At 47.9% G+C, this 19658-nt stretch overlaps 2 protein-coding genes across 2 annotated transcripts; one reads left to right on the top strand and one right to left on the bottom strand.

Annotated features, from left to right (window-relative positions):
• Nucleotides 1–250: 250 nt before the first annotated feature.
• On the bottom strand, nt 251–1276 carry LOC149438052 (uncharacterized). The gene is made up of 4 exons (XM_089660305.1): nt 1115–1276; nt 901–998; nt 585–812; nt 251–505 (listed from the first exon to the last, which is right to left on the bottom strand). Exons 1-4 carry the CDS (start codon nt 1197–1199, stop codon nt 251–253), a joined length of 666 nt encoding a protein of 221 aa, XP_089516431.1. The 5' UTR covers nt 1200–1276.
• Nucleotides 1277–14795: 13519 nt separating this feature from the next.
• LOC149438051 (uncharacterized) lies at nt 14796–17658 on the top strand. The gene has a single exon (XM_089660300.1). It carries the CDS (start codon nt 14796–14798, stop codon nt 16614–16616), a length of 1821 nt encoding a protein of 606 aa, XP_089516426.1. The 3' UTR covers nt 16617–17658.
• Nucleotides 17659–19658: the final 2000 nt, after the last annotated feature.

Here is a 19658-nt window from a genome sequence, read left to right as displayed (position 1 = left end):
TCAGTGAGCAGTATGGGTGGAGGAATGGATTTAGTGTTCATGACCCACCTGTGCTGATCTCTGTAGGAGTGTCCTCCTCTATAAATGTCCCCGTTATTCCATCCTCCTCCATAGACTGCTGATCATCCCTCACATACGCCTCTTCTTCTTCTGCTTTCACCTCAACTTTTATATCTATCAGATCTTCAACCTAAAACAAAATAATAATAGAAGAGCTCATCTGTAAAACATAAACTCCAATGTTGTGGCATCAAATTAAAAAAAACACTTCTATGAGTCCTTTTTCTGAATGCTCCATCCCACCAACCTTGTAATGGTGAGGGATGGTGTGACCTTCCTGTGTGGAATCCCGGGAATACAGAGGACGGGGACATCTCTCTGGTGGGTTCCTGGTATTAGGTGGCTCCATCATCTCCTTGTGTCCTTCTGAAAACTCCTCCATCACTCCATACTCCTCTTTATTCTCTTCTTTAACATCAATATTATCATCCCCGAGGATTCCACTCTGAAAGATATAATAAAACATTCATTGTAACAAACATGCTGTGTATAAATCACAACTACCAATAATTGTCATCATCTACCTGATGATGGGGAGGGATGGTGTGACCTTCCTGTGTGGAATCCCGGGAATACAGAGGACGGCGACATCTCTCTGGTGGGTTCCTGTAGCTGGATGACTCCACCATGGTGTCCTGGTACAGATCTTTGTGTTCTTTTAGAAGCTCTGACTCTTCCATCCCCCCATCCTCATCCTCCTCCTCTTTTATCTCTTCTTTAACCTCAACTTTAGGATCTCTCAGGTTTCCACTCTGAATATATAATAAAATGCCATCAATGGTAACAATGCAGATAATGTACAGATCCTAATGATACTATCAGTGATTGTTCCTCATCTACCTGATGATGGTGAGGGATGGTGTGACCTTCCTGTGTGGAATCCCGGGAATACAGAGGATGGGGACATCTCTCTGGTGGATTCCCATGACTGGATCCATCTGTAGGAAACACACACACTGACTGAATCCATTGTTTCTATGTGTTTATCAGATGATGGGGGATCTAGGTGGATCCTCCGTACTGCTCTCTCCTTTACAATAAAGTCTCCTCTTACCCGGTGATGTGAGGGGCGGCTGATTGTCCATCATGACGTCCTTGTAGAGATCCTTGTGTCCTTCTAAATACTCCCACTCCTCCATGGAGAAATAGACAGTGACACCCTGACACCTTATAGGAACCTGACACACACAATGATACAGTCACCATCCAGACACATCCCTTGTCTGTTACTGGAGAATGTCCCAGAATTCCCGGCACCGCTCACCTCTCCTGTCAGCAGCTCAGTGATCTCTCTGGTGACTTCTAGAATCTTCTTCTTCTTTCTCTCTTCTATCAGGGAGGGAGGTGGAGGCAATGTGATGTCATATGATCTCCAGACTTCACAGGAGGAAAACTCTACATCTGAACACAAATAGTCACATCAAATGATATTCCCAGAATCCTCCTCACCTCTCCATTCAGGTCTCCATTTTATTAAAGCCCCACTTCAGGCTGAGGTATAATTTCCCCCCACAGGACCCCCACACTACGCAGGGTATAGGCTTGTTGCAGCATTCTGATGTCATTACATACAACGCAGGACCAACAGTCCCACTTTACATGTGAGGATACCAAGGGGCCCCACATCCTAACACCATAGAATAAAAAGAAAGGAGCCAAATGGAGGGACATTGGGAGGAGGAGCTGTGAGGTCAGTGTGATGTCATAGGATTCTCTGACTCTGGTTGGAAGGACATTGGGAGGGGGAGCTGTGAGGTCAGTGTGATGTCATAGGATTCTCTGACTCTGGTTGGAAGGACATTGGGAGGGGGAGCTGTGAGGTCAGTGTGATGTCATAGGATTCTCTGACTCTGGATAGAGGGACATTGGGAGGAGGAGCTGTGAGGTCAGTGTGATGTCATAGGATTCTCTGACTCTGGTTGGAAGGACATTCGGAGGGGCAGCTGTGAGGTCAGTGTGATGTCATAGGATTCTCTGACTCTGGATGGAAGGACATTGGGAGGAGGAGCTGTGAGGTTAGTGTGATGTCATAGGATTCCCTGACTCTGGATGGAGGGACATTGGGAGGAGGAGCTGTGAGGTCAGTGTGATGTCATAGGATTCTCTGACTCTGGTTGGAAGGACATTGGGGGAGGAGCTGCGAGGTCAGTGTGATGTCATAGGATTCTCCATTCCCCGCCACTTATAAAAGTGGTATAATCCTTTGGTATAGACTGATGAGGTGAGAAGGTGACACCTCTCCACAATGAGGAGAATGTTCTGCCCCTGAAGGGGTTATTCTGGGTTCCCACACTATATATGTGTGTATCATCATCTGCTGGAGATAAAAGATGTCACAGTGACTATGGAGGACGGACATGACTATGGAGGAAGAGGACGGACATGACTATGGAGGAAGAGGACGGACATGACTATGGAGGAAGAGGACGGACATGATGGGGGGTTACTGGGTGTAAATAGGAAATAACATCTTATTACCTCCTCTGTTGCCACTTCCAGCAACGTCTCCTCTCTGCTTTCTCCCAACTCAGCTCTCACCCGGAACTTCCTGTCTGTGCCTGACATCACTTCCTGTCTTCCATAGAGACTTCCTGTGTGGGTAGAAGTGAGATCCCCACTTTGTGGAGCTCAGAGGAACTGCAGCCCCGAGAAGCGTCTGGTAGTGTGACCCCGGCCTTGTGCTGGGTGTGTATGGACTGTAGATCCTTGTGTAGGGAGGAAATGACTCCTATCTGTGACTGCTGTAACCTGCTGACTGGCATCTCCTTTGAATTCTGACACTTGCACTGGATACACACAAGGCAGTCAGGGATTTCAGCCCCTCCCTTCTCCTCTCAGACTGTAATACAGAGAGAGCCAATCAGAAGAGGTATTAAAGGAGCCAATGACAGGCACTTTCTCAAGCAGGAGGTGCAGCTGCAAAGGATTGTGGGATATGCAGTCCTGAACAGAAATGGCCTGATAGGCTGATATGAGGGATGGAACTACAGAGACCAGCATGCTTAGTGAGAGCAGAGTGAAGGACTCCATCTTGTTTTTCCTGAGGGGAGGCAGTCTGCATGTGGCAGGAGACAGTCTGGACCTGGCAGAGAAGTGCTCAGGGTCAGTTCACTCCATGTTTAGGTATCTGCATCAGTCAGGGAACATCCAACCTGAGAGATGTGGCCTACAGTACAGTGCCTACACCGACAGTGTGAAGGGCTCATCGTGAGGTGACCACAGGAGCCGGTCATTTCCAGGACCATGGTTTGGGCCTTAGTCCCAGGATCTGGTGAGAGGGATTTTGCCCCCTGGCAGATGACAGGAACACGGCACACAGAGACATGACACTTCTCCCATACTCACCAGGCACTGGGTTGTGTAGATGGCTCTGCTATACAGACACAGTGTTTGCTTTGCTATACAAATCCTGCCACGGGATTACAATGATACTTTACCATAGGAGTGTAAGTGCACCAATGAAAGTGTCTCGCTGAAGACCCCCACATTCATCCTGTTACCAAGAGACTGAAGTTACTGGTGCCATACGGGCACGCGCATGCGTATTCAGGCCTCTATATTGCATGGTGTGGGAGGGAATAGCTCTACCTTGGAAAGTAGCTATGAAGCATCAGTTGGGCGCAGTGTTTGCCTATTGGGCTTGTGGTGTCGGGGGTTAGAAGGGAGAAGTCTGACACCACAGAGAGTCATCCTTCTGCTCTCCTCCAGGCACACCTAGGATCGGCACAGGGGGTGATGCCAGTTAGAGGGGTGGGAGATTAGTGAACATTCTCTCCTGGATCTCCCCTTCTTTCATTGAACATTTACTCCTGAATTTCCACTTCCCATGGTGAACGTTCACTCCTGGATTTCTCCCTCCTGGAGTGAGCATTCACTCCTGGATCTCCCCTTCCTTTAGTGAATGTTCACTCCTGGATCCCCCTTCCTTCAGTGAACATTGACTGGTGGATATCAGAGGATGGGGAGAAGTCAGAGGTCCATCAGCTTCATCAGATGACAGGAGAGACATTAGAGGTCTATCAGCTTCATCTGAGAACAGGGGAGACATCAAAATGTCCATCAGCTTCATTGTAGAACAAGGGAGACATCAGAGGTCCATCAGCTTCATCAGAGGGCAGGGGAGTCATCAGAGGTCCATCAGCTTCATTAGAGGATAGGCAGACATCAGAGGTCCATCAGCCTCATTGGAGACAGGGGAGACATCAGAGGTCCATTAGCTTCATCAGGGGACAGAGGAGAAATCAGAGGTCTATCAGCTTCATCAGAGGACAGGGGAGAAATCAAAGGTCCATCAGCTTCATCGTAGGACAAGGGAGACATCAGAGTTCCATCAGCTTTATTGGAGGACATGGGAGTCATCAGAGGTCCATCAACTTCATCAGAGGACAAGGGAGACATCAGAGGTCCATCAGCTTCATCGTAGGACAAGGAAGACATCAGAGGTCCATCAGCTTTATTGGATGACAGAGGAGTCATCAGAGGCTATCACAGATCCCACCCACATACACACGGCCACAGCGACTTGCTAACCGAGGCATGAACGTCTGGCCATGACTTGGTGTAAAGAGGGAATGAGGGGGACTTATTTTGTCACAGCCCGCACTACCTCTCCTCTCATATTAGGACCCATGCAGTTTATGTTGTCTATATGGAGGAGGTGTAGGGTTAGATTCATCCTAGGCTCTAAGTGTTCCCCTTTGACCAACATCATTTTTAATCCAAGTATCCCAGATGGTCTGGCCATTGGTCGAGTCCCTCCTTGGGCTGAGGTTAATCTATTCCAATTGCAACATTTGGTCAATCCCGGAATTCACAACCTTAAATCCTTCCCTGACATTCAAAAAGCTGCTCGCATTCCACCCCATCAGTATTTTATCTACAGATACAACACATTTTTGCCTCCAAAGCCTCTTCTCTGACTCTTGAACAACCTACCCCTTTAGATCATATCTGCCTCCAAGGCCCACACCACCGGGACATCATTTCCGCTACGTATACATTGCTTGTAGATGCCCTTTTTCTATTGGTTCTCCCCTTTATATGTGTAAATGGTCCCGTTTCCTTCAATGTGATATTGGGTTGGATCAATGGAGTAGGATTTGGGAGGCCTCTTCTAAATCTTCTGTGTGTGTAATGTATACAGAAAATCCTTCTAAGACCCCCATGTTTTGGTATCGGACCCCTGAGGTTCTCCATGATCGTAACCCGAATGTTTCTTCTGTTTGCTGGTGTTGTGGGACGGAAACTGACACTCTTTTCCACATTTTTTGGGATTACCGGTCCATTGCACCCTTTTGGAGGAGGTCCTTACCCCATTGTGGTTACTTTTCCTGGCTCCTGTCCCTTTTGAGCCCATTTACTTTCTGTTGGGTCTACCTTTTCGGGTCTCTAAATGTGCGAGGAAACTTTCCACCTACATTCTGAGGGCAGCCAGGAGAACCATTCCTATGCATTGGCTGTCTTCTATGTCCCCCATGTTACCGGCACTGATGAAGGTCAGAGCAGAAATGAGAAAGTTGGAGTACCTACCTGCTTTACACCCTGCTACTGTCCCTGCGCTGGAGGCAGTTCAGGACCCACGGGACACCTATGACACCGATCTGTCTGCTCCGATCGTTTGTGATTGATGGCCATGTCACTGTTTTGTATTGACATTGTATGTTCTTATGTACCTCTCATCGATGAGCTGCTTTATCAGCCTTCTCTCCCTCTCTGCTTTTATTTTACATTTACCTTTGTGGCTGCTTGTTGTAATGTGTGACATAGAGAGGGAAATGGGTGCTAATAGGCTGCAGGAGATCCGCTGAGACATAGAAAGGGAAATGGGAGCTAATAGGCTGCAGGAGATCCGCTGAGACATAGAGAAGGAAATGGGCACTAATAGGCTGCGGGAGATCCGCTGAGACATAGAAAGGGAAATGGGAGCTAATAGGCTGCAGGAGATCCGCTGAGACATAGAAAGGGAAATGGGAGCTAATAGGCTGCAGGAGATCCGCTGAGACATAGAAAGGGAAATGGGTGCTAAGAGACTGCAGGAGATCTGCTGAGACAATGAAATGTGTATGAAATGGATGGATGTGCAGACACTCCCAGAAGATGATGTCATTATGAGTGGATTGATATATATTTTTGCATTGTCCCCCCCAGAAGGATCAGGTTTGGCGGGATCGCTCTCATTAGCTATACATTTGTATTTTGTGTTCTGTGTTTGTAAGACTTTTCTATATGTAATAAGAGATGTTTGTTGAACAGTTGGTTACATAAGAGTTACATTTATTTCTTCTTCCTTTATTCAGTAATGTTTCATCTCCCGTAGTATCCCTGTAAGGTACATATTATACAGGAAGGGGGATTATGGGATGGATCTCGGGGCTGCAGTTCCTCTGAACTCCACAAGGTGGGGATCTCACCTATACTCACACAGGAAGTCTCTATGGAATGCAGACAGGAAGTGATGTCAGGCACAGACAGGAAGGGATGTCAGGGACAGACAGGAAGGGATGTCAGGGACAGACAGGAAGGGATGTCAGGGACAGACAGGAAGTGATGTCAGGTACAGACAGGAAGTTCCAGATGAGAGGTGAGGCGGGAAGAAGTATAGAGGAGACGTTGGTGGAAGTGGCAGCAGAGGAGGTAATAAGATGTTATTTACTATTTACAACAAATGTATATAAATCTGAGGCTCTTTTAGGAATGTTGGGGGCATTAAAAAATGAAAGGGGCTTTATAGCAACTCAAATGTGTAATATGTGTAACATTGTTCTGTTTATCTCCTCCTCCCCTCCCCCTCCTGTCTCCAGCACCGCACCCGGGGACTAGCAGGGAGGGGAGACTCCTTGCAGTGTAATGAGAACCGATTGGCTGCTCCTCAGGAAAGGGGAGTGTCCGGCTTATCCTTTCTCCCTTTCACTCCCAGAGCCGTTTTTGCACATTTAAAAAATCATTTTATCCTGAAGATGACACAAAACCCCCCAAATATCGATTTTCTGAAAGTAGAGACTTTAGAGAATAAAATAGCGGCAGTTCCAATATTTTATGTCACAAAATATTATCACAAAGTCTAGGAAATGCCAAATTTCATTAAAAAATACACTTAAGCTGATTTCAGGGCACAAAAAAGCAATAAATGACCCATTTATGTGTAAAAATATAAAAGCCGAGGTTGCAGCGAGTAAATAGATATCCAACATGTCAAACCTTAAGTTGTGTGTGCTGAAATGGTGACAACCTTTAGTCCCGGTATTATCTATAGGGGACACATTTATAGCCCCTTCTAGGTCATCAGTATAGAGTACGGAGGAGGTCTGCTCCTAGAATTATCCTCTCATTCTGGTGTGACCGGCGATATGTAACGTGTATCACAATCAATGTTATCACGTGTAGGCGCTCCAGCGTGTGCTCTTACGTTGCATATATGTGGGGGAGGGGGGGCTTTAAAATTTTTTAAGGGGATGAGTTATGTACTTGGGTGTAACTTTAATTCTTTACATTTAAAAAAACATTTTTACTTGAGGGGACAAAGTCCTCTATGTGATGACTTTTGATGACAGGTTCTCTTTATTGAGACATCCAGGGTCTAAAAGACCCCCAATGTCTCCTCTGTACTCCATTGGATGTAATGTAGAGCACATCGCACCGCATTACATTCTTTGCCGGCCTCGATGGTCGGGAAATCTGTCATAACGTCACTTTTTGGTCAGGACAAGAAGGGAGTGAACATGTCCGCTCTCCTCCATCCCCTCTACCCTCCGACACCCGCTGACCCGGGCCCACAGATGGGCAAGCAGAGCCGGGGAAGCATAGTAGGTACAGGAGAGGTTCACACACACGGGGTGGCAGAGGCTGGCACCTGAAAGGAGAGCCCTGCGGCTTGCCCGCATTAGGGATAAAGATTAAAAGAAAATACTTTACCTGGAACTACATGTCCCGGGCGTCGGGTGATGTAAAGTGACCATCCCTGCATGATGAGCCGACATTGACCTCACAGCACTGCCTCAGAGCAAACTTATCATAGGAAGGATCAGATTTATCATTCCTTGTCTGCAGATCTAATACTCATCAAAACCAGTTCAGAGACCAAACAAACCCAACAGAGAAAAGGGGCCCCGGACCCCAAAATTGTAGTAAACACTAAACAGTCCAAACAAAATGTCTTCCCATGGGGGGAGTAGTTCTTCAATGTCCAGCAACCCTCCTATTCCCCCCTCACATCCACATCCTATTATTGTGTGACCAATACCATCCAAATCATTCTTACTTTCATTTCCCAAAGTTATCCGTCTACAAGGAGACCTGTATAGATCACATGATGGCACCAATGAGGATGGAGGAGGACCGGAGTCACATGACTGAGAAGATACTAAACCTCACCCTGGAGATCATCTACCTGCTGACCAGAGAGGTGAGGAGGATTCTGGGAGGTCACATGACATCACTCTCATCTCTATTAATAAAACACAGACCTGACCGGAGAGGTGAGGAGGATTCTGGGAGGTCACATGACATCACTCTTATCTCTATTAATAAAACACAGACCTGACCGGAGAGGTGAGGAGGATTCTGGGAGGTCACATGACATCACTCTTGTCTATTCTGGTCAATAGACCATTTTATTTTTGCACACATTTAGATGATGTCAGGTGGTTGATATTGTTTTATTTGTCTCCTGATCTGTAGGATTATGTTGTAAAGAAGAAGTCTAGTGGGGAGCCAATCTCAGGAGGATGGAGCAGAACCCAGAGCCTCACCATGGTGCCTCCATCTCATTCTCTGATACCTGAGAGGGAGAAAGAGCAGAAGATTCTGGAACTGACCACCATGATGGTCCATCAGCTGACAGGAGAGGTGAGCGGTGCCAGGAATTCTGGGACATTCTCCAGTAACAGACAAGGGATGTGTCTGGATGGTGACTGTATCATTGTGTGTGTCAGGTTCCTATAAGGTGTCAGGGTGTCACTGTCTATTTCTCCATGGAGGAGTGGGAGTATTTAGAAGGACACAAGGACCTCTACAAGGACGTCATGATGGACAATCAGCAGACTTTGGGTTTTGTGAAGATTGTAAGGAAGGAATTTCCCCGGAATGAGACGATATTGAAGCTCACCCTGGAGATCCTCAGCCTGCTGACTGGAGAGGTGAGTGTAATGAAGGGGTTAAATCTGACTCGGCTGTACACTGGGGGGTATTCAGAGTCACTTGAAGTCTTCTGATGTTCTGTAATCAATAACGACATCCACACAAGTACTATGAATACATAAAGTGTCCGGACTCTATGAGATTTGGTTATAGCACAAGATGGCGGCATTGGTTATAGAAGAGAACAATCTCAGCTTTAGTCCAATCAGGGAGACCCATGATTACCAGCATGCCACGCCCACTGACCACTAAATCCATGGGTGACATTTCCTGGTGGGTCAGTGAGCCTTACTAGTAAACCATTAGTGACTCTATTATATGACTTCTAGAAGGAGCTATAAATCTGACCCCATTGTCATCATATCATTGGATGGACATGTCTGTCCTTTGCTGAGTCGGCACATTGTGGCCAATCCCTGGAGAATAAATCTAGAGCTGACCATAGAAGGGAGGGATTATGGGAGAGTGAGACTTATATTTGTATCACACAGAACTGTACAGGAGTCATGAAGAAATCTACCGACAATGACACCAGAAGGAGATCTCATCGTATGACCACAAGATCCTCGAGAATCCAGAATCCCATCACCATCCCCCCACCTCCATCCCTGATCCCTACAAGACAGAAGACACAGAAGATTCTAGAAGTCACCAAGAAGATGATGGAGCTGCTGACAGGAGAGGTGAGCGGTGCCGGGAATTCTGGGACATTCTCCAGTAACAGACAAGGGATGTGTCTGGATGGTGACTGTATCATTGTGTGTGTCAGGTTCCTATAAGGTGTCAGGGTGTCACTGTCTATTTCTCCATGGAGGAGTGGGAGTATTTAGAAGGACACAAGGATCTCTACAAGGACGTCATGATGGACAATCAGCCGCCCCTCACATCACCGGGTAAGAGGAGACTTTATTGTAAAGGAGAGAGCAGTACGGAGGATCCACCTAGATCCCCCATCATCTGATAAACACATAGAAACAATGGATTCAGTCAGTGTGTGTGTTTCCTACAGATGGATCCAGTCATGGGAACCCACCAGAGAGATGTCCCCGTCCTCTGTATTCCCGGGATTCCACACAGGAAGGTCACACCATCCCTCACCATCATCAGGTAGATGATGACAATTATTGGTAGTTGTGATTTATACACAGCATGTTTGTTACAATGAATGTTTTATTATATCTTTCAGAGTGGAATCCTCGGGGATGATAATATTGATGTTAAAGAAGAGTATAAAGAGGAGGATGAGGAGTATGGAGTGATGGAGGAGTTTTCAGAAGGACACAAGGATATGATGGAGCCACCTAATACCAGGAACCCACCAGAGAGATGTCCCCGTCCTCTGTATTCCCGGGATTCCACACAGGAAGGTCACACCATCCCTCACTATTACAAGGTTGGTGGGATGGAGAATCTAGAACATGGACTTGTAGAGACTATGGGCTCCAATCACAAAGCGGTATCTTCCCGTATCCCAGTATGTAGTAAGATGCTGCATTCTGTTTTTTAGTAGTGAATCCTGCGGGTAATTTACCACTGGTGTCCATAGCAACACTTGTAAATAGTTTGTTGTTAAGGAGAGGGCAGCCACCAGTGTCCCCAACAACCAGTAAACAAGGAGCGGACGGCCACCAAGTTCAAAGTCTGGTATAGATTTTGAGGGGAACCCCGATGCCAAAATAATACAAAAGTGTGGGTTCCCCTCCAAAATCAATACCAGACCCTTAGTGAGTGCCCACCTTCCTCCTGAACCATAACAGGCCACATATCCTCAACATTGGGTGGGTGCTTCAGGGCAGGGGCGCTCTGCCCTCCCAAAAGCACCTTGTCCCCATGTCGATGGGGACAAGGGTCCCTTCCCCACAACCCTGGGCAGTGGTTGTGGGGGTGTGTGGGTGGGGGGTTTATTGGAATCTGGAAGCCACTTTTAACAAGGAGGCCCCCAGATCCCGGCCCCCCACAATGTGAATGAGTATAGAGTACATAGTACCCCTATTTATTCACCAAATAGTGTAGTGTAAAAAAACACTGGAAGAAATTTTTGACAAAACAAAAATAAAGAACAATATCCCCCTGATGTAGATCCATTGATGATCCAATCACAATACTCGTTGTCATCGCTGACTTGAAGAAAAAACAAAGATCCCCTCCTGCCATCTGACAGCTCCGCCGCCTCCCACTTCTAAATAAACTAAGGAGCACTACTACCCTGTGACATCACTGTGTGGCTTTGCCGTCTTGTGATGTCACCAATACAACATGCCCCGGTCAGTGACATCACCAATACAACATGCCCCAGTCAGTGACGTCACCAATACAACATGCCCCGGTCAGTGGCGTCACCAATACAACATGCCCCGGTCAGTGATGTCACCAATACAACATGCCCCGGTCAGTGATGTCACCAATACAACATGCCCCGGTCAGTGGCGTCACCAATACAACATGCCCCGGTCAGTGACGTCACCAATACAACATGCCCCGGTCAGTGACGTCACCAATACAACATGCCCCGGTCAGTGGCGTCACCAATACAACATGCCCCGGTCAGTGACATCACCAATACAACATGCCCCGGTCAGTGACGTCACCAATACAACATGCCCCGGTCAGTGACATCACCAATACAACATGCCCCGGTCAGTGGCGTCACCAATACAACATGCCCGGTCAGTGATATCACTGAGTGGCACAGTCTCTTAGTATACTTAGTGGCAGGAGGCAGCAGAGCTGTCAGACAGAGGGGAGTCTTCATTGGGAGCGGAGCTTTTCTTTCCGAGTCAGCGGTGACAGCGAGCATCGTGATTGATGATGGATCTACACCGGGGGGACATTTTGCTTTAGTTTTGCTTTTTTAATAAAGGACTTGTCAAAAACTGCCTGCTGTCTTTTTAACAGAATACTTTTTGGGGGTGAATAATTAGGGGTACCATGTACCCCATACTCATTCACATGGGGTGAGGGATCTGAGGGCCCCCTTGTTACATTTTGTAAGTCCTCTGCCTGCAAACCTCCACAGCCACTAGCCTGGGTTGGGGGGAAGAGTCCCTTGTCCCCATCAACATGGACAAGGTGCTCTGGGGGAGCAAAGCCTCCCTGCCCCAGAGCATCCACTCCATGTTAAGGGCACGTGGCCTGGTATGTTTCAGGAGGGGGGTCGCTTGCTCATCCCCCCCCTTTCCTGATCTTCTGGGCAGCATGCTCAGATAGGGTTCTGGTATGCATTTCTTTCATTTTGACAAGGGGTCCCCCTCAAAATCCATACCAGACCCGGGAGGGGGACCCCACGCCATTTTCTTAATATTTTGTTGCCGGTAAACCTTTTTTTTTTTTTTTAAATTTATCGGTTGGTTAAGACGCAGCGGCCGTTTGCTCCCTAACAACCATGTTGTTTACTGGTTGTTAAGGATGCCAGCGGCCGCCCACTCTTTACCAAGCAGTACACATTTCCTGAATGCCGCATGTCTCCACCACTAATTAATGACCGCATGCATTTCATTCTTTATTTCCTTCTGTGAATGTAACGCCTGTTCATGCGGTATTTACTGAGCGTGTTCAGTGTTTGTGGTCAATACCGCAACACGGGATAGGAAATGGACAGTTTCAGGATGGCATGCGGTATTTAGGGGAAATGTACCCACATATCACATGTGATCTGCTTCTGTGAAGGGAGACAATGTGTGGATTTTGTGTGTGATGTCACAATCATAAATCTTACATTTTACAGATGATATTTTCTCTCATTTCCTTGATTTAGAGTGGAGATCCAATCGATATAGAATTTGAGGTGAAAGCAGAAGAAGAAGAGGCGTATGTGAGGGATGATCAGCAGTCTATGGAGGAGGATGGAATAACGGGGACATTTATAGAGGAGGACACTCCTACAGAGATCAGCACAGGTGGGTCATGAACACTAAATCCATTCCTCCACCCATACTGCTCACTGATTGGTCCAGAGTAGGGCGGGGACTGGGTGATATCAGCCTGTAATCCCCTGGTCACTTTCCTGAGCTGTGTTCCCCGTCCTGTATTCCTGGATTTCTCTCGGATAATCTTCCTTCTCTGTGCTGCAGACACAATTTATGTATCTAGACTGGATTTATGGAGGTTCTGGGGTTCAGCTGGCAGAAAAATGTTCATTTTCACCATAAGTGTTACTAGACCTAGACACCTGGGGTGTGAGCTTTTGATCTTATTCCTCATGGTGGTGACATAGCAATTCTCCCAGTATTTGTCACCTGTGCCGAGTGGAGGGATATGTCTGTAGTGTCTCTGACCCAAGTCACTGAGTGCAGTCTCAGGAGATGGGAGGCAGCGGTGTGGGATCTCTGCAACTTGTCTACAGTAAACATTTAGATTACAGTTGATTACTGAATGGTAATTATGAGGCCTGACCTTTACACTATATAATTTATATTGTACATTACATGCTCCTGACCCCTGCACTATATACTCTATGTTGTACATTACATACTCCTGACCCCTGCACTATATACTCTATGCTGTACATTACATACTCCTGACCCCTGCACTATATACTCTATGTTGTACATTACATAGTCCTGACCCCTGCACTATATACTCCATGTTGTACATTACATACTCCTGACCCCTGCACTATATACTCCATGTTGTACATTACATACTCCTGACCCCTGCACTATATAATCTATGTTGTACATTGCATCCTCCTGACCCCTGCACTATATACTCTATGTTGTACATTACATACTCCTGACCCCTGCACTATATACTCTATGTTGTACATTACATAGTCCTGACCCCTGCACTATATACTCAATGTTGTACATTACATACTCCTGACCCCTGCACTATATACTCTATGTTGTACATTACATACTCCTGACCCCTGCACTATATACTCTATGTTGTACATTACATACTCCTGACCCCTGCACTATATACTCTATGTTGTATATTACATACTCCTGACTTCTGTTCTCCCCCCTCCCCCCACTGCTATATATACACATAATATGTATTCTCTTTTGTTACACCCATTTCCTCCCAGCTGGACATTTTATATCGGATGATGTGATTGGAGCACAGAGTTTTACATGGTGATAATATTGTGATAACATCCTCCAACTTTGGACCCTTAAACAGAAATTGATAATGAGGGAGGAGTCAATACCCCAATGATGGTGGTCTTCAGGATCAGTCCAGTCTTCATCTTGGTTGTTCTCCCCCCATCCTCACTCTCTGACCTCTGGTGGGGCTCAGCCCCGCTGTTCTTCATGACTAAATCATGGACTAAATAAGGAAGTGCAGTACTTCTTGTGTTGGGAAGATGGTGATGAGTGATAGAGGGGGTGGGGACCCTCGTCCTATAATCCCCTCATCACTGTCCCTCCTATAAAAGACAGTTCTGGTTGTTTCCTCACTCTCTGACTAAGGTCCATGAATAAAGAAATGACCTGGTAGGAGATCAGAGGAGCCATTTCCTAGTTCCCTTGAGGGTGGAATTGTAAGCTCCTCAGAGACCAAGCTGCCTGATGTGGGCGGAGTCCTGGTTTGGGGGAACCAATCAGCTCCTGTCTAGTAATCCTCTTTGTCTTTGTATTTTAGTCCATGGCCGGGAGATGAGGAAAACCTCCGAGGATTGTCTCACTTTGTCTCCAGACTGGAAAGTAGAAGATGAGGACATCACACAGTATAGTCCAGGAGAAAACCCGGCTCCCTCCAATGTCCATCCGGCACCACCCAGTGTAGATGGACCATCGGATTCCTCGTATCCTGAGGAACCTCAGACTGTGCGGGACCGGGCCGGCCTTCCAACAGAGAAGAGCTTCTCCTGTTCTGAGTGCGGGAAAGGTTTCCTTTCTACATACCAACTTAATATGCATAAAAGATCTCACACAGGGGAGAAGCCTTATTCCTGTCCTGAGTGCGGGAAATGTTTTTCAAAGAAGTCTAGTCTTTACAGACATCAGAGATCTCACACAGGGGAGAATCTGTATTCCTGTCCTGAATGCGGGAAATTTTTTCCAGTGAAGTCCAGTCTTTACATACATCAGAGATCTCACACAGGGGAGAAGCCGTATTCCTGTCCTGAGTGCGGGAAATGTTTTACAAGTAAGTCCAGTCTTTACAAACACCAGAGATCTCACACAGGGGAGAAGCCGTATTCCTGTCCTGAGTGCGGGAAATGTTTTTCAGAGAAGTTCAGTCTTTACACACATCAGAAATCTCACACAGATGAGATGCCGTATTCTTGTTCTGAGTGCGGGAAATGTTTTTCAATGAAGTCCCATCTATACATACATCAGAGATCTCACACGGGGGAGAAGCCGTATTCCTGTTCTGAGTGTGGGAAATGTTTTTCACTGAAGTACAATCTTTACAGACATCAGAGATCTCACTCGGGGGAGAAGCCATATTCCTGTCCCGAGTGCGGGAAATGTTTTTCACTGAAGACCCTTCTGTGCACACATCAGAAATCTCACACGGGGGAGAAGCCGTATTCCTGTTCTGAGTGCGGGAAATGTTTTTCACTGAAGACCCATCTGTGCACACATCAGAGATCTCACACAGGAGAGAAGCCGTATTCCTGTCCTGAGTGCGGGAAATGTTTTTCAGTGAAGTCCAGTCTTTACACACATCAGAGTTCTCACACAGGGGATAAGGCATATTCCTGTCCTGAGTGCGGGAAATGTTTTACAAGTAAGTCCAAACTTTACACACACCAGAGATCTCACACAGGGGAGAAGCCGTATTCCTGTCCTGAGTGTGGGAAATGTTTTTCAGAGAAGTCTAGTCTTTACACACACCAGAGATCTCACACAGGGGAGAAGCCGTATTCCTGTTCTGAGTGCGGGAAATGTTTTTTAACGAAGTCCAAGCTATCCATACATCAGCGATCTCATACGGGGGAGAAGCCATATTCCTGTTCTGAGTGCAGGAAATGTTTTTCAGTGAAGTCTAGTCTTTACACACATCAGAGATCTCACACAGGGGAGAAGCCATATTCCTGTCCTGAGTGCGGGAAATGTTTTAGAAGTAAGTCCAATCTTTACACACACCAGAGATCTCACACAGAGGAAAAGCCATATTCCTGTCCTGAGTGTGGGAAATGTTTTTCAGAGAAGTCCAGTCTTTACACACATCAGAGATCTCACACAGGTGAGAAGCCGTATTCCTGTTCTGAGTGCAGGAAATGTTTTTCAACGAAGTCCAGTCTTTACACACATCAGAGATCTCACACAGGTGAGAAGCCGTATTCCTGTCCTGAGTGCGGGAAATGTTTTTCAACGAAGTCCCATCTATACACACATCAGAGTTCTCACACGGGGAAAAAGGCATATTCCTGTCCTGAGTGCGGGAAATGTTTTTCATGGAAGTCCAGTCTTTACACACATCAGAGATCTCACACAGGGAAGAAGCCACTTTCCTGTCCTGAGTGAGGGAAATGTTCCTCACTGAGGTCCTGTCTTCCTGTACATCAGGGGTCCCACACAACCCTGGAGGTGTATTAGTGCTTTGAGTGCGGGAAATGTCTTCTAGATGAATGTTGCTGGACATCCCAGCTCTCGTGGGGAAGAAGCACACCCTGATATACACCTCAGATATACTCCATGGCTGATCTTCGTCATGGAAGAAACAGTTGATAAGGAGATGAGAGGCCCCCAAAGACATGGATGAAGTGCAGTAAATGTTGGGGTGCAGAGTGGTCAGTAGATCCTGGAAATGAAGGACACAACTTCAGCCCTTCTTGGGTGTCGGAGTTGCGTTTCCTGATAATGATATAGCGGGTTACAGAGCTAGAAGCCGGGAGAGCCCAGATCTCGTTATCGGGGAACTTTACACAGACAACAAGAACTTCTGAAGTTGATGTCCTTCATTTCAAGGCTCTACAGAACAGTGGTGACCCCGAAGCGTCTCTCTGTCTTCAGTCCATCCTTCTCCCATCCCCCAACAGGAGGGAAGGAGAACTCCGCCCCAAACTAGGGGGGAACTTTCCTCTCATTATTTCCCTTGGCTTCTGTGTGGGTTTGGGTGGTTGGAGGAGTGCGGCACGAGAGGGAACACAGCTTGTTGTTCTATGTCTACATATGGGGTCCGGGTAGAGGGGATCCACCGTAAAATATTTCTACTCTTTGATTTTGTGCAAATCATTTCTGTTTCACTTTGAAGGGCGATATTATGTGTGGTTTGTAAAAGGGATTGGCCCAATAGATACCACCCCACTTAGAGAATAGATGAACTAATATGACCAGCATTCATTCAGCCATGTCACATGTTGGGATCTTTTCTACAATACTTTGTTATAATAATGGAACACGTTGTGTATTGTATTGTACACCAATAATAATGACTCCGCCCCCACATTCCAGACAAGGGATCTTCCTGACCAATCAGATTCCTTCTTTTACCGTTTACTGATTTTTTTCTGCAATCTTGTTAAAAGTGAAATTATAATAAAAATGTATTGAATGAAAAACAAAATCCTGTGTGTGTGCAATGATGACAAAGCTGTGTATCCAGAAACGGCTGGTCGGTGACACTTCCATATACAGCCCAATGAAGTGACAAGGAAGCCCTAGAACCCTTTGGAGGAACCCTGGCTGAGAAAGGCTGGACTAGGCAGTCACATATCTCTGCCCCCCTTGCAGGGTTCCCAACCCTCCGTGACTTTTATTACTGACACAACATGAACATTTACTGACGGAGGACATGTTTTTCCTGACATCCTGAAAAATGACAGACGCCTGTTAGGATGTCAGACGATGGATATTGAATCCATATAACAGGACATGTGATCACTGACAATCCCCAGAACAAGCCGTCTGCCTGGTTTACACCTAATAATTCAATCCATGGTGACCACAAATCAGCCCAACGCAGACACATGAAAACCAAGTTCTGCTCGGCATGCCATGGAGAGTAATGGGCACGGTCAGATGGGAGGGTGTCAGGGCTCCCGGGTATGACCAGAGGTATGTGACTGACGCAGGGAAACGCAGGCTTCAGATATGTTATAAACAATATAATTTATTAACACTAACAATACATAAACGCAGTGCAATACTAAAACATAACACAGTGCAAACAAACCAAACCAACCACCCACAGATAACAGTACATACAGTGCAAGCGTCGTCAGGCAGGCCGGGTCAATAACAATTGGGCAGGTAGGTACAGGGGGAGCAAGCGGAGAATGGTCGGGGTCACAAGCCAGGTTCAGCATTTAGCGGGCAGCGTACAGAGGGTCAGGCAGAGGGATGGTCAGGAACGAGCCGGGGTCAGAGCAGGAGACGGTCAGCGTAATCAGAACAGGCAGAGTTTGGCAACAAGGAAACGTACTAGCAGGAACAGAGGAACAGGAACAAGAATGCAGGATTACAAGATACAGGGCCCAGGAAAACACACACACACCAAGGCAAAGACTGCAGGTCTGGCCATCACTTAAATACACCTGCATAAGCAGTTTCAGGTGTTTGGCTGACTGCAGGGTTGAGTCTCTGATTGCTGGGAGCACTCGCTGGCTAGCCCTGGTACTGCAGCCCACAAGGCAGGTGAGTCCCACCATTACTGGCAAGTCCATTCCTAACAGTACCCCCCTCAAGGAGCGGCCTCAGGACGCTCCAAACAGTCCTAGCTGGGCAAAATGTTCCACCTCCCGGGTCTGGTAACTGGCGGGATATCAAAGACTGGCACATCGGGCAGGACTCCGGGCAGCGGCACATCGGGCAGGACTCCGGGCAGCGGCACATCGGGCAGGACTCCGGGCAGCGGCACATCGGGCAGGACTCCGTGCTGGACTCCGGGCAGAGGCAAAACGAGCTGGACTCCGGGCAGAGGCAAATCGAGCTGGACTCCGGGCAGAGGCACATCGGGTTGGACTCCGGGCAGAGGCACATCGGGCTGGACTCCGGGCAGATGCACATCGGGCTGGACTCCGGGCAGAGGCACATTGGGCTGGACTCCGGGCAGAGGCACATCGGGCTGGACTCCGGGCAGAGGCACATCAGGCTGGACTCCGGGCAGAGGCACATCGGATCACCAGGCGAAGCAGCAGGCACCGGGCGACCAGGCGGGGCGACAGGCACCGGGCCCCCAGGCGGGGCGACAGGCACCGGGCCCCCAGGCGGGGTGACAGGCATCGGGCCCCCAGGCGGGGCGACAGGCATCGGGCCCCCAGGCGGGGCGACAGGTCTCGGGCCCCCAGGCGGAGCGGCGGGCGCCGGACCCCCAGGCGGAGCGACAGGTCTAGGGCCCCCAGGCGGAGCGGCGGGTGCCGGACCCCCAGGCGGAGCAACAGGTCTCGGGCCCCCAGGTGGAGCTGCGGGCGCCGGACCCCCAGGCGGAGCGACAGGTCTCGGGCCCCCAGGCAGAGCGGCAGGCGCCGGACCCCCAGGCGGAGCGACAGGTCTCAGGCCCCCAGGCGGAGCGGCAGGCGCCGGACCCCCAGGCGGGGCGACAGGTCTCGGGCCCCCAGGCGGAGC

This window comes from Staurois parvus, unplaced genomic scaffold, assembly GCF_062004578.1.
Source record: "Staurois parvus isolate SC_StPar_1 unplaced genomic scaffold, SC_StPar_1.0 ptg001222l, whole genome shotgun sequence".
In the NCBI taxonomy this organism is placed as follows: domain Eukaryota; kingdom Metazoa; phylum Chordata; class Amphibia; order Anura; family Ranidae; genus Staurois; species Staurois parvus.
Note: the sequence above shows the minus strand (reverse complement) of the source record. Positions and strands in the feature narration are given on the sequence as shown.